At 34.1% G+C, this 16,223-nt stretch overlaps 1 protein-coding gene across 1 annotated transcript; it reads right to left on the bottom strand.

The window, feature by feature from the left end:
* Positions 1 to 14,381: 14,381 nt before the first annotated feature.
* Positions 14,382 to 16,210, bottom strand: LOC110029836 (UDP-glycosyltransferase 89B1-like; the record flags this gene model as incomplete). The annotated part of the gene is given in 2 exon segments (XM_020732296.1): positions 14,382 to 14,565; positions 15,052 to 16,210. A coding segment is annotated over 1 exon segment (561 nt), but the record flags the coding sequence as incomplete, so codon positions are not given.
* Positions 16,211 to 16,223: the final 13 nt, after the last annotated feature.

The raw sequence follows: 16,223 nt of genomic DNA, 5'->3' as shown, positions 1-16,223 counted from the left end.
TAGAGCAAAATATCACAATTGCAACATGGAGATAAAAGAATATCAAACCTTTCTTAAGAAATTATGCTGGTAAATTTTTTTAGAGCAAAATATCACAATTGCAACATGGAGATAAGAGAATATCAAACCTTTCTTAAGAAATTATGATGGTAAATTTTTATGCTATATATATATATATATATATATATGATTATCCAACTAAAGTGGAGATCCAGAGTTTGAAAAAAAATGCACAAAATTTGTAATAAAATCACTTCTAAGAAAATGAGAATGTCAACTGAAATTTTGATATTCTTACGAGTATTTTATTCATCATTATCCCCACATCAATACATCAAAGATGTGTCATCGTGTCTGTCTAAACTAGGACAGACAAGTATACATCACTCGAATAATATATAAATAAATAGAGTATCATTCCCAAGAGTGTCACAAGTAAAATTTTATTATTAACTCAAGTGATGACGCTCACTAATCTTAATTCTTATCAACAGTTTAGTTTTATAATAATGAAAATTATAAAGTTCACCTCAGCTACACTACAACTAATAATTTAAAATATGCAAAGACAATTATGGATTTATGGCTTGCTTAAATTAGTCATGAGTTATTGTGATTAAATCTTGAAGTCTTTTAGTTCTTATATTGCGGTGTTGTGATGCCAAGGGTTCTTTGGTTTATGAACCTTATCTTCAACCTCTATAGCACCATGGCATCGTATTGTTAGCACTTAAGACACTGGTTACTTCAGACAACAATCTCAAAGTATAACATTATGGTACCAAGCTTTCGAGCTTTTTGATCATTTTCTAAGGTAAAAATATTACAGCATTGTGATTAACACGTCGTAGTGTTACCTATGGAACTTCAATATTTTTCTTTCAAATCGTCCCATATTGACACATAAAATTAAGTTGTTAAACCTCGTATTATTAATATAAATTTTTAGAATATATAATTTAAAGTGAATATTTCTTTTTATAGTACTCATGATTAAACCTATGGAAGATGCTTGTGTATGTTTAGTGCCCGTTTGGGGCAGCTTATTGGGGTGCGGTGGCGCATGCAGACGCTGCCTTCGTGTTTGGAAAACACGTTCGCTCCAGATTAATTCAACCGCACTGAACGCACTAACGGGTTTTCGTTAATAGGGCGCGAAGCAGGATTGGGGCCACGTCTTGCGTTGGATTCGCGCGTTAGGATGAAGATTTCCTCCCGTACCCTTCTCTACTCTCCCTTGCCCTTGTCGTCGTCCCGAGCTCCTTCATCGTTTACCTTCTTCTGCGGCCCCTTTCATTCCAAGCCAAAGTCAATGTCCTGCGCCCTCGACACCTTGCATTGCGAGCTGAATTCATGCGAGGTTCTTTGTTCGCACGTTCATCAACAGAGAGGAAACCACAAATCTTCGGTTGACGCTAGGTAAATTCACTGAACTGCCTTTCTCATCAAAGGCAACTTTCTTGTAGTCATTCAAAGATCCACCCAACTACCTTTCTCAAATAATTCTGAAGCAGAGGAGATATAACACCTTGGACGGCCCATTTGTTTAAGGGCAACCATGGCTTCCATGCGCAAAGCTGAAGTGAACTTGTTGATCGATTTATGCTGTTAGCCAAAATTGAAGTTTAGGTGTTAGATTTGCAAAGCTTGGACAAGTTTTATCAAACACTCTTGATACGCCACCAACAAATTTTTATCATCTGACATGAATCTCGAGACATGGCATGGATCTCGAGATGATATTTTGAGCAAGAAAAGTTTAAATCTTGATAAAAATTCATCCAAAGCTCCAATTTTAGCAAACTTATAGTCAAACTGACCGGTTCGATGAGACGGACCTAATGATATAAAAATTAGTCTAATCCAAGTCAAATCAAGCTCAGATAAAGTCATTAAATCATCCTTGAAAGATTTCCGGACACATTTGGAAGGTTAAACAGATGTCCGCACTGACAAGCTTATACTCGAATCGAGTGTCTCGATAAGACAAATCCAACGAGCCCAACATCACTCAATTTCGACATCGTTAAGACACTCAAATGTCCATTAAATGTCGCATGATCCAAGGAAACTCTCTAGACCGTCCGATCACTCTAGAGGGAAGTTCTCCAGACTGTCCGATCAAAATGGTTCATATTCCTGCATCAATTGCACACAGAACACTATAAATAGACCTCCACCCCTCACATGAGGGAAAATTGAAGTCTAGAGAGAGAGCATGAGGCCTTGAGGAGAAGCTGCAGCTCAGCATCACCGCCGAGCCCACCGCCCACTATCGTCGACCACCGCCGACTGCCGACGACCACTGCCGGTCGTCGTCAACCTCCGCTAGCCGACATCGACCACCACTGACCACCATCGATCACCACCAACTAGACGCCATCAACGACGTTGTAATGTGAAAAATATAGTTATCATTTTCCCGTTTGTAAGATAAGAAATTTATGTAATCAAAATTCAATAGTGGATTTTCACAACTAAGCCAGACCCCGTGGTTTTTCTATTTACAGGGTTTTCACGTAAAAACTTATAGAGTCATCACCGCTTATTTATTTTTCATCTGCGTGTGTGCTGAACTTTCGTACAATGCTAAGACGATAGTCCGTTCCTTTACCGCCACGAATTTTCTAGCACGCATCAACTCTTCTAAACATCGACGATTTCATAAAAAATCAGTGATTGCATTATGAGTCAGTGACTACATCAAAAGCTCGATGAGTTGCAATCTATTGGCAAGTGCATGATATTTGATGGACCTAGGCAAGTTTAGCCTATGACTTTCATTTCCTTCACAAATATTTTTTACAAGCTATGTATTCAAGATATTGTGCCATATTTTTAGCAAGCTATGTATTCATGTATTCAACAAATATTTTTTGCAAGCTAAAGCAAACAGAGACAAAATAGTCATTTATCCAGTAAAAACTGCCAATAAGCCGTTCCGAGTAAACTCCCCCAAACAACAAACTAGTTTATCATGATAATCTATAAATTATAAGATTATCAGGATAATCTGTTTATCAATAGATATCAATATCTGCCAATAAGCCGTTCCGAGTAAACTCCCCCAAACAACAAACTAGTTTATCCTGATAATCTATAAATTATAAAATTATCAGGATAATCTGTTCATCAATAGATATAAATATTGATAAGCTTGGGGTTTCACTAATTATAGTGAACATAGCTATTAAATGATGCAGCGATGCCTCAACAGTTTTGCAAGCATTAATGTTATGGACATGTCAGGTACAGATAACTGAATTGCGGAACTTCATTGAGTTTTTGCAAACAAACCCAATATGAATCTAATTTACCGATGGAGGTGCGCAGATTTATATACATTTAATGGCCGTGAGATTTTAAAATGTCTTCAACGTGCGTATGAGTAATTTATATTTGCATTTATAACCTGAATCGTATTATAATTTTTTCACAGTTAATAAATGAATAAGGAAAAAAAGTATTAGCATATTATCATATAATTTGCATTAAAATAAATTTGATATGCCACCAACAAATTTTTATGGCACCTTTCTCAATTTATGGTGTAGATCTTGAAACAGCATTCAAATTTTGATTGATGGATATCCAAAACTTTGATTTAACAAACTTACAGAGAAACTCAACTGTATCAAAATTGATTTGATCCAAGTTAAATCAAGTCCAGATTAAGCCACTGAATCACTTTTAAATACTTTTCGGGCATAACTGGAAAACAGAAAGATATCAACTCTAGCAAGTTTGTAGTCAAATCGAGTGCCTCGTCGAGATAAATCCAACGAGCACATGACCACTCAATTCTGAAATTAAGGCACTATAATGTCTGTCAAACGGCGTCCAATCAAGGGGATTTATTTGAACCGTCCGATCTGAGACGTTTAGATTCCTTTCATATTTATAATCTATACTCTATAAATAGTGTTATATCCTTCTCCTCAAAAGAGAACTTGATTTTGAGTAGAAGAAAGACCATAGTATGCAAAAGAGGGAGCTGAAGCCCACGATCCTGCATCGACGATCCGACCAATATCACCTACTCTTGTCGCCACCTCCGAACACCACTCGTCGGTTGCCTCCCGCTGACCACCGTCGATAACCCGATCACTACTCACCGGCCACCACCGATTACCATCAATCTTCCGCTCCGGCAACCGCCACCACCGCCAACTCTAGCCTACACTGTCAGTTACCTTTGTTTGCCCACTGCCGCCACCACACAATGACGATTGTTTCCGCCTCTCGCAACCCCGGCAACCGCTTCCTCTTGCAACTCCATTCGTAGTCGTGGCCTTTGTCTGGCTCTGGTCGTCCCCTCAAACCAACTTCAATTATCATCATCGAACATCATCAACCACAATCGGTTTCGCACGTTCCTTATAGGAAAATACAGTGCGAAGCAATCACATGCACTGTATAATCATGTAACAACCTATAAAGCGACGCATCATCCCGAATATCGTGCCGACCACGAAGACAATGCACCAAAGCTTCAACACTTAAATCCCCCTTGCGAACACTCCCTACAGCGGGGTAACAAGCTCTTCTACTTGTCAAATTTTTATTTGTGACTCACATTTATTTTAATAACTTGTGTCATTTATTTTATAACTCATGATAACACAATTTATTTATTTTATTAACTCATAACTTATGTCATAATAAATGATAACTTAAGTTATTTATTTTTATAACTCATCATAATTTAAGTTATTTATTTTCTTAACTCATAACTTATGTCATAATAAATGATTACTTAAGTTATTTATTTTTATAACTCATGATAACTTAAGTTATTTATTTTCTTAACTCATAACTTATGTCATAATAAATGATTACTTAAGTTATTTATTTTTATAACTCATGATAACTTAAGTTATTTATTTTCTTAACTCATAACTTATGTCATAATAAATGATAACTCAAGTTATTCATTTTTAAAACTCATGAAAATTTATGTTATTTATTTAATAACTTATATCATAATTTATGATAACTTATGATATTTATTTTTGTAAGTCATGTAACTCCTAAAATGAATAGAGGTTACTAACTTAGGTCATTTATTTTAATAATAAAATTAATTAATTTATTAAATTATAATAAATCATATTGGTTAAGTAACCCCCTTGATGGATTGTGCTTAATTCAGAGAATTGGTCATCTCTCTCAAGGTATTAGAGAGAGAAACTCTATCTCTTCAAGAAACCCCATCCATAAAAAAATAAAGAAAGTTTTAAGGTATTAGAGAGAGAAACTCCATCCATCAGAAAATATATAAAGTTTCCAGGTATTAGAGAGAGAAACTTCATCTCTTCAAGATCAAATTTTATCATCATGAATATAGTTATGTGTTACATTATTATGGATGGATATATAATTATTATGGATATATAAAAATCATAAATTTAAAAGATCTTGGCTATTATGTATTTTTAGAATTTGTGTCATAAAGTTCAAACATGAATTTCTAGCATGTGGTATCAGAGCCTTAATTACTAATTTTATGATTTTTCATATAATTTTATTTATGTTAATTATATTAAATTCTCGCTGTGAATTAAATCACTGAAGTAAATTGATGTGATTGAAATTATTATTTATTTGATATTGATATTATCTTCCCAGCTTATTAGCTTGCTCCTTCCTTAGAACTAGAGGCAGAGGCAAGACCAAATTGGGTCCCTCTCTAGCCACTTGATACTATGTATTGTGATGTTTGTTATGAAATAATTTAATATTTTATTGCAAAAATATTAAAATTCATTGATTATAAAATATTTATGAATCGTCCAAAGGTTGATCATTCCAAAGGATGAATCGTCCAAAGGTTGATCATTTGTTTTATAATCTTTAAATATAATGCAGTTTATTTATATACTTAGTTAATATATGTTTATATATCCAAATATATTAGACATGTCCAGTTTAAGTATAAACAATTAGCAATTATATTAAATTTAAGTCAAGCATCAATTATGTTTATTATCATGTATTGTTATATCACCCAAAGAAAATTTCAATACATTATTATAATTATAATTATAATTATTATTTTAATCTGATTTTATATGAATATCTATGTAAGCTTAATGTTTGAAACTTTAATGTACGAACATGTTTTATTTATTTATAGTAACTACTCGTGTTTCTCTTCATCGCAAGCTTCATCTATTCAAACTTTCAATAGGTTTAATTCCTCCAAATGGTGTGAGCAAGTCCAGTTTCACCTTGGTGTTCTGGTTCTTGATTTGACACTCACGACTGAAAAAACCCCTACTGTTATTGATTCTAGCAGTACTAGGCAAATATCTTTCAATAAAGCTTTGGAAAAATCGAACAGATTGAACTTAATGTTTATGTGATTAACTGTAGCAAACAACACCACTCAACGACGTCGTTACTCATGAAATTGTGTAATCTTTTCCCACCTGTGGAATAATGGTTGCACCTTTAATCACCAACTCATAGTGCAATATATCAGCTCGGCAAGACCCTAACATTTTTTTCCTTTCCTAATTTTCCACGTACAAAACTTATAGTATCTTTACTAGTTTTCTACTTTTCACAGATTCTAGTACAACGCTAAGACGATAAATCGTTACTAGCATACATCAAAACTATTGAACTAAGAACTATATGTAAACCACACGCAATGAATAGAGCGTAAGTAAAAAGAGAGAAAAAAGAGTAATATAAGAATTAGTGAAGAATAATATTAGTGATCCTCTAATGCTTTTCGAAAAAAGTCCCCTTTACAGGTTAGAATTCCCATATTTATAGTAAATCAAAGTTACATTATGAAATATCAGTAATATATTTGAGATTTTTTATTATGAGTTGGCATAACAATCGTCAAAATTACAATTATTATGATCGAATATTTTCTCAAAAATAGTCATTTTGCTTGCTCCAAATTTTAGTTAGTTGCAAGCTTGCTTATTATTTGGTCGGCCTTCTCGGTCCTATAATTTACTCCTTCCCACCTCAACAATTTACTCTGCTCGGATTGATTCTTTGACACATATTCCGCCCATGAACGTCGATTCCCATTGAGCATTCTTTAATCACACATGAACCTAAATTTTATTGCATATATTTAATTTCATATGCTATACATATTTTTTAATGCTTCTAAATTGTTTAATATTTATAATATTTGTTATGATTGTATTTGTAAACACTTATTAAAATAATTATATTATCTAAAATTTTGTTACAAACTTAGCAAACTTTCTATATATATCCATATATGTATGTAATGTATGTATGTATATATATATATATACTGTATGTATGTATGTATGTATGTATGTAATGTATGTATGTATATATATATATATACAACTCCGAGAAGGACAATTATTAGGTGCAGAATAAGAATATATAAATTTTATTAAATTAGTCATATTGATACAATTAATATAATCTGAATACAATGAATTTTATGTTTGGAGTCCACACCTAAATTTTTTTTTCCAGTGAGGCATTATTAAGTGGGAAGTAATTATATATAAATTTTATTGTATTTTGATTAATATACGGGTGTAAACGTGTAACTAACGTATATTAAATCAAAGTTTTATAGTAAACGAGTCAAACGTGTTCGACTCGTTTATATTTCGAGCTTAAAAAGTGTGTTCATGTTCGACTCATTTGCTTAATGAGTCTAACACGAGTTTTCCACGAATGAAAAATTGTTTTGAAAATCATATTATGCAAATGTAGAACATTAAGGAATTAAGACGAGATTTCAATGTTATTATTTATATTAAAACATCATTCAATTATAATTTAATATATTTTTATTTTATTTCTCAATTAATAATTTTAATTAATTATAATATTTTAGCTTTATAGCCAATAATTTTTTTAAAAAAATACTATTTATCAATATATATATATATATATATAATTTAACTATTTTGAATCAAAATAAACCCATTCAAAAAGATTATTCGTGTTAGAATCATTAACTTAATGAATGATGAATCGAACAAAAACTTCTTAATAAATTAAACACGAACTGTTGACAACCTTAGGACCCGTTTGAGACAACTTATTTGGTACGGTGGTGTATTGAAAATGCACTTGGCCTGTTTGGGTAAACTATATCTTGACAACTTATGTTTTTTTTTTCAAAATGCTGAAAACAATATTATTCAGTTTAGAGACCGCATGCAGGGTTAGCTGCGGTAGCCAATAAAAGAGTGACAGCTGGAGTAATGGCCCACCAACAAAAAAAATAAGCCAAAAAATTGATTTTACAACTCGACCCAGCCCGAGCCCTGCCCAATATAAAAAAAAAAACGTCTATTTGTCGCTTTATGATCCTACCAAATCGAATATTTTGGCATTTTGGATCCCGCCAAATAGTTAATTTCCAGCTTCAATTCCTTTTAGGGTTCAGGAAATATTTTCTTTTTCTATTTGCGTTCGTATTCAGTTAGGGTTCTTCCGATGTATTTCTCTCTCGACCAAGAAATGCTGATGGAATCTCAAAATAATTGCGTGAATGATGGCAATGAGCTCAGCTTATTAGCTGAGGCTCGAAGTGTTCCACAGGTGAACTTATTTCTTTCTATTTACTGGTGTTATTAGGGTTTACAGATGATTGAAATATTGAGGAGCTATTCTTGTTTGATTATTATATCATATGATTGTAACATTACTATTATGTTTGAGGATGGGCGTAGTGTTGGCTAGGTATTACCATGGTGATTAGATTAAGAGTTTAGAATCATAATAAAACCAAAATAACAACAAAATATCACCAGAAAGAAAAAAAATCACTTATATTATCTTAATATTACCATAATAACTTAAAATCACTTATATTATCTTAATATTATCATAATAACTGCATAATAACACCAAAATAAGACGGATGCTTTGAACTGTACATTTGTTTTATTATAATGTCTTAATACAACCATAATATATTACATCTGTTTAGGTATTATCATAGTGTTATGTTGTCGTTGTAATTAATATTATTTTGGTGTTATTCCATGTTATTATGATTGAATTATGGTATTAATGTTATATTATTGGCTCAGAACTATATTTGTGTTATTATGGTATTATTTATGTATTATTATGGTGATATTATATTTTATAGTATTATTTTTATATCGTTTCATAATAGTCTTATTGGATTGATGAATTGGTTTTGTTTAGACGTTATTTTTGTCATTCTAATTATGATATATTAAAATTTGCAGTTCCACAAGCCTGTAACTGTGTGCCCTGTAACGTAACTGTGTGCATTGATCCAATTGCGGAAAGCTTGCTTTGCACAGTGGTTCATAATGAGAAGGAAGCATATGAACAATATTGTGCATATGCACACCAAATTAGATTTACTGTGCGGAAGGGCCACATTGGTTTTTGGCTAAATTCAAAAATAATTAAGACAAAAGATTTCATTTGTGGTAAAGTTGGTTTCAAGAAAGAATTGAATAACAATGTGATAGTGAAGTACAAAAGAGGAGACACAAGGATTGATTGTCCAACCATGATCCGATATGTCGTCGATGTCGAAGGTAACTGATCGGTTAAGAAATTTATAGAGAGTCATAACCATCATTTGGCGGCGGACGGTGAAAACATCTATTATGTTCCAATAGAAAGATGAGTGATATTGATGCACAAGTGCTGAGATTGATGACACAATCAGAGATTAGAACAAGCGACATATTTAGTTTTCTAGCTACAGATTCGGGGGTGTGGAAAATGTTGATTGCACAAAGAGGGATGCTTATAATTTCATACAAAGAGAGAAAAAGAAAATTGAACATGAGGACGCTAATTCTCTTCTAATTCTCTTCTACGAATTCTCTTCTACGATTGTTCACTGAGAGGCAAGCTGAGGATACGATATTTGCATGAGACGTCTAGCGACGTCTAGCTTGATGAGTCTGGTAGCTTGTTGAATTTCTTTTGGAGTGATGGGATATCCAGACTCGATTATGATTGCTTTGGGGATGCCATAATATTTGATACAAGCTATAGACTAAATAAATACAATTTATGTCGTGCTCCTATTGTCCTCCTATTTGTCGTGCTCCTATTGTCGGTGTGAACCACCACTGACAAAATGTTCTATTTGGAGTTGGCTTTTTGTCACATGAAACAATTTACTCATTCAAGTGACTATTTAAATCATTTATCTGAATAATGAATAACAAGCATCCGATATCAATATTCACTGACCAGGATCAAGCAATGACTAGAGTCATTGAAGAGTGTTTCCGCACACCAGACATAGATTATGCCAATGACATATTTACAAGAAATTGTCTTCAAAATTCCATTGTGGTGTGAGCACTAAGAGAGTCAATGAGTTTTTTTATAAATGCAAGGGGATATGCAACTCCGAGGAGGAGTTTGAAGAAACCTGATGTGCAATGATTCAGCTAGGAAATCTACATGACAATGCTTGGTTGAATAGTTTGTACAATATCAGACACAAGTGGGCAACAACATTCAATAAGGATATATTTGGGATGGGGATCCTTTCAACACAATGAAGTGAGTTAACAAATAACATCTGTCATAATGCCTCCAAGCCAACAAGCACCTTCATTGAAAGTTTCTTGGGTCTTGAAAATATCATGAAATCTTGGCGACGGAATGAGAAGTATGAAGATTTAAAATGTGAACAGTCTGCAATTGTTCCCGCTATAAAAAGTAGTCCCGTGTTGAGACAAAGTGCTTTAGTTTATATGAGTAAATTATATTCAATATTTGAAGCAGAGTTGCTATATGGTTTGTGTGGATTTGCTGTTGAGTGCTCAGCCACTGAAGATTCTTAATTTTACATCAGAAATTTAGATAGTGAACACACACGCAGACCCTGGATTATTAGAGTCGATAAAAGTAATTTTGACATTACTTGCAGTTGCAAAAAAATTGAAATTATTAGTTTATTATGTTCTCACACTCTAAGGGTGCTTAATCATGAGAATATAATAAATATCCGTGATAAATATATATTATTACGGTGGTCTGTTCATGCGAAGAGGGATATATATATATATATATATATATAACAGCTATGAGTATAAACATCTTAAAGATTCACAAACGTCACCAAGTTGCTCAAGTGGACTCATATATCGAACACACATTCATAAATTTGCATATCGGATCAATATATTAACGCAGGGCAATGAACTTGCTGAGAAAAACGTCCTGGAGACAATAAAGAAACTAACACTCGAATCAGAAGCCATACTGAATGGGAGAGTCCACCAGGAAATGCCAAGTTCAAAGAAGAAAAATACATCGAATATACAACATAATTTGAACGACCCAACAAAGATGCAACTAAAAGGAATATCTAATGCAAGGTTAAAAGACTTTTGGGAGAAGAACATGAGTGTAAGAAGTAAGCTTTACCAATAGTACTAATAAACATGTCTTCATGCTTGTTACTTTACAACTCCCTAACATGAAGCATTATATTACAGGAAATGATAAAGATGTTGGCTCAAGTCAAAATACATTTCATCCATCCTATCCAATTCTTTTTGTAATGTCGAATCGATATAGTCAGGTACATAACTTAATTCAAAACACTTTCTAATTTGTGAACTAATTTTGATTATAAGATTATACCTATTGACTTTCATTCATTTTTTGATTGCCCAAAATCAGGAGGAATTTCCTGCATCACTGCCTACAGACACATCTACGAGCTTATTTATGGACCTAAATGATCTCTGAAATATCAAAAAACTGCAACGAATGAACGTTATTGTTTGTTATTGTCGAATTAATGTAATTTTTGAAGTACTAAAATTGTTTGATATTTTACCAGTTGATTGGAATATTGATGAAGATACGATGATATAATATAGGTTTTAATAAAAAATTTTGCTTGTTTTTTAAAGTCTTTTTTGAATAGCATGCCTTGAATATTACCAAAATATTACCAAAATATTGCCGAAATACAATCACTATAAAACAACGCGCGTTAAGGAATATTTTCTGGCTTGATTAGAATATTTCTTTGTTGTATTCTCCACTCCGCGGTCGTATCTTGGTTCGTATCTTGGTTGTTCTATCTTGGTTGTTCCGATGATATATTCATAATATTAAGTTGTTATATATTTTTAATCGTAAAATGTGTCAAATTAAAAACAATAAGAGCTTATAATTATGATAATATTGTATAAATATAACAACAATAATATATGTTTGAATAAAAAATTTTGCTTGTTTTTTAAAGCCTTTTTTGAATTGTTTGCTTTGAATATTACCAAAATATTACCAAAATATTGCTGAAATACAACCACTATATGACAACGCGCGTTAAGGAATATTTTTTGATTTGATTGGAATATTTCTTTGTTGTATTCTCCACTCAGCGGTCGTATCTTGGTTGTTCCAATGATATATTCATAATATTAAGCTGTTATATATTTTTAATCGTAAAATGTGTCAAATTAAAAGCAACAAGAGCTTATAATCATGATAATGTTGTATAAATACGACAACAATGAAGATTAATTACATATTCGTGTATTTTGACATAGTTTGATCAATCACTAGCTATGTCTCAGATGATACCATGTATCTGCCATGATAATTTATCTGGGAGTCCGCTGGAAGAGGCTAAAAAAATTGTAAAACAATTGGAATACATATGTATTTTAGATGATATAAAACAATGTATAAAAAACTTCTTCCAAATAGCACATTGACAACACCGGGCTGATCTCCTAAAGTTGTTAGTGTCAGGACTAGTGATCTTTCTACTTTTTCCTCTTCAATTATTTGTTGTTCGTCCTCTGCAATGGGGGTTGTTAGTGTCAGAACTACTGATCCTTCTACTTTTCTCTCTTCAATTATTTATTGTTCCTCCTCTACAATGGGGGTTGTTAGTGTCAGTACTAATGCTCATTTTACTTCTTTGTCTACAATTGGGTCTTCAATGTTGCCCTCCCAACATTTGTATGTACAGCAGCATCCTCATCAGGTAACATAGGCTCATCAGCTTCTCTCATTACTTTTCTTCTCTTGAACTCGAAACCAGTGAAAGAAGAACTCGGTTTCTTCTTTCTTCTACTTCGTTTGCCCTTAACCCTTTGTATTAAGCTCAGAACGGACCGTTTATGGGAGCCTTCAACAGTGTCTCCTTCAAATGGGGAGGTTTATTGGGTTCCCTCTTCTCCCACAGAAGCTGACTTCCCTCTTCCTCCCTCTTCTCCCACAGGAGACAACTGTTGTGCTCCCTCTTCTCCCACAGAAGATGATAGCTGGGCTCCCTCTTCCCACACAGGAGACAATTGATGTGCTCCCTCTTCTCCCACAGGAAACGATTGTTGGGTTTCCTCAATATTGAACTCATTATATACAACATCATGAGGACTTCCAAAATGAGGGGAGGCTGCATGGGCATCATTTACTCCCACCTCTTCGCCTTTATTAGCTGAACTATTTTCATATTTATCAAACTTATTTTGTAGCATTGACATTTGCCCCTGCAAACTCGACACTCCAACAATTATTGTATTTAGGGTCCCCTGAAATTCAGTGAACCATTTCTCTTGCACTTTTAGCAGATAAATTATTGATTCCATGTTTTTATTCATTGTCGTGTACATTGTCTCCGGGGCAATGTCGCTTGAAACAATTGGCCCCATATCAAATGATACAGTTGCCTAAGGTCTGCCTTGGAATTCCGGTACTGAAACTGGACCGGGTAATCCTACATCTGGATTTGAGAGCAGATTGAGCTCATCCTCTTTCAGATCCAAAATTTGATCATGAACCTGCAATTTATTTCAAAAAAATACGCTTTAATCATTAAAACTCTCAAATAAACATAAGCTTTTATTTTTTAATAACAATTAAATGTAACTTGTTTGTTCAGTATTCAGCCTCTTAAAGACTATATCAATATGTGTTGCTTTCCAGCTTACAGTTGTTGGCCACCTCAACATTCTAGGTTTGGCCTTAAGAGTGGCAGGAGTAACCAAAGAAGTGTGCTCATAAAACCACAGTTGTGTAAAAGAAAAGTCATATTCAACTTTGCACAAAGAAATTAATATTTATTGACGTTTATACAAGATACTAACCGTTAGCGCAAAAAAAAACCGTTTATATATCCCAAAGGTTGGTTCCGCCTTATTTTAATAGCTACTGCATTAATTTGCTCAATAAGGAATTCACAGAGCGCAACATATCAATTAAATGAAAAAAATGTATGTACATTCTTGCCAAAGGTGTAAAGTCCTTTGGATATACTGAAATTGCTGGAAGTAAAGAATAAATTTGATAACAAATAATTTATATACAATTGATTAAAAGGGGTAGAAGACTCCCCGATTCCAAAGTTCAAAATATTATCCCTCATTTGGTGGGCATCCACACTACATGATAGAACTTTCTTCCACTTTTACACTTCTCCTCTATTTGACATGCCGATCAAAAAGGCAACTTCATCATTTTTAGCTCATATCTGATGCTTCAGATAGGGCAGACCTGACTTTATCGAGCACATCTCTCACTACGGACGACCATCATCTACAGTTTATGGACCATGGGTTCACAAACCTACATAAATCAAAATAATGCAAAAAATATTAGGTATATTCAAACCAACATAAATAAAAAAATGCAAAAAAAAATATTATGTATATTCAAGTAGTATAAATGAAATTATTATAATATTATTTAGATATTATTCTGGTATTATTTCGGGTGTATTATTGAGGTATTATTTCAGTTGTATAAATGAAATTAAAATTTATTCAATCTTCAGGTATTACTCAGGTAATATTTTGATAATATTAGGTAGTGTTAAGGTAATATTCAAGTGATATTGTTACTCAATAACAATGTGAGTTAAAATACTACTCAAATATTACTCAAATATTACTAAAATACTACTCAAATATTACCCAAAAACTGTCACTCTGAACTAAATACCTGAGTGATTTGTTACTCATATACTACTAAAATATTACTCCAATACTATATGGATGAATTTCTACACTCTGTTAACAATTTTGTCACTGAAAATACCAAAATAAAATTTACCTGGATTATCTCTCTTGAATTTCCTTCTTCTTACGTTTTTTTGCTTCTTTTTTCTTGGGTTTATTAGCCTCCATTGTCGATTCCACTTCGTTCTCCAATATCAACGACTCTTCTGTCTTCATTCTCACAAAGCTATTTTCGATTTCCGTCTGTCTCGGCTCGTATTCCATCTTCTTAAGGAGAAAGTGCGATTTTCCTTTGACCGACAAACAATAAAAACCCTAAACGATTGTCGAATGAATGCAGGTGTTGTGCGGGCTCGGGCGACATTTAGCTTTCCGATGATCTGACCTTTTTCTGAGGTGCGAGATTTAATTTTTCGTTGCATCAGGCTGGGCTCGGGCTGGGTCACGCAGTAAGAAAATAGGAATTTTATATTTTTTAATTATGGGACCTGCATTTTCCACGTGTTACATTTTTATTGGACACCCCACGCAAACTTGCGTGCGGTGTCCGCACAGAATAAACACTCAATATGTGTGATGACAACTTTCTAGGAGTGATCTGATTTTTTCAAAAAATAAAATTTATAATAGCCACCACAACTAATTTATTAGCTGTTTATTTAAAAAATTACAGCTCCCGAACAATCAGACCCTTAGATTAGCCCGTGTGCCGAGCTGGTCTTCTTCGTCAACGCCAGCCCCTTCAACTCCGCCACCAACGAATCCAGATCACGGAAAGAACTCCCGCGCTCAGTCGTCGCTTTTCTGGCCATTTCTCTCAGCTCAGAAGCCTTCCCAGAGATCTTCCCATTATTTTCACCTCCCACCTCCGCACCCAAAACCCTAGCCAGCTCCACAGCGTCCGGCACCGTTTCACTTCCGTCAGCCACGCGGACCGCCATCCCTGCTTCCTCCAGTAGCTGAGCGTTAATGAATTGGTCCGCTCCTCGCGGCCATGTAAACAACGCCACCCCTGCAGTCACAGCTTCAATCACCGAGTTCCATCCACAGTGGGTCAAGAACCACCCCACCGAAACATGGCCCAGAATCTCCACCTGCGGAGCCCATCCCTTCATCACAAACCCTAGCGGTGCCACTCTTTCATCAAACCCCGCTGGAATCTCCGTCCCCTCTCTGACGCACCAGAGAAATCGCACTCCGCTGAGCTCAAGCGCAGCCGATAACGCCGCCGATTGCGCGGGCGATAGCACGGCGTGGCTACCCAAG

This window comes from Phalaenopsis equestris, unplaced genomic scaffold, assembly GCF_001263595.1.
Source record: "Phalaenopsis equestris unplaced genomic scaffold, ASM126359v1 Scaffold000606, whole genome shotgun sequence".
In the NCBI taxonomy this organism is placed as follows: Eukaryota; Viridiplantae; Streptophyta; class Magnoliopsida; order Asparagales; family Orchidaceae; genus Phalaenopsis; species Phalaenopsis equestris.
This window is presented reverse-complemented; position numbering and strand designations above follow the sequence as displayed.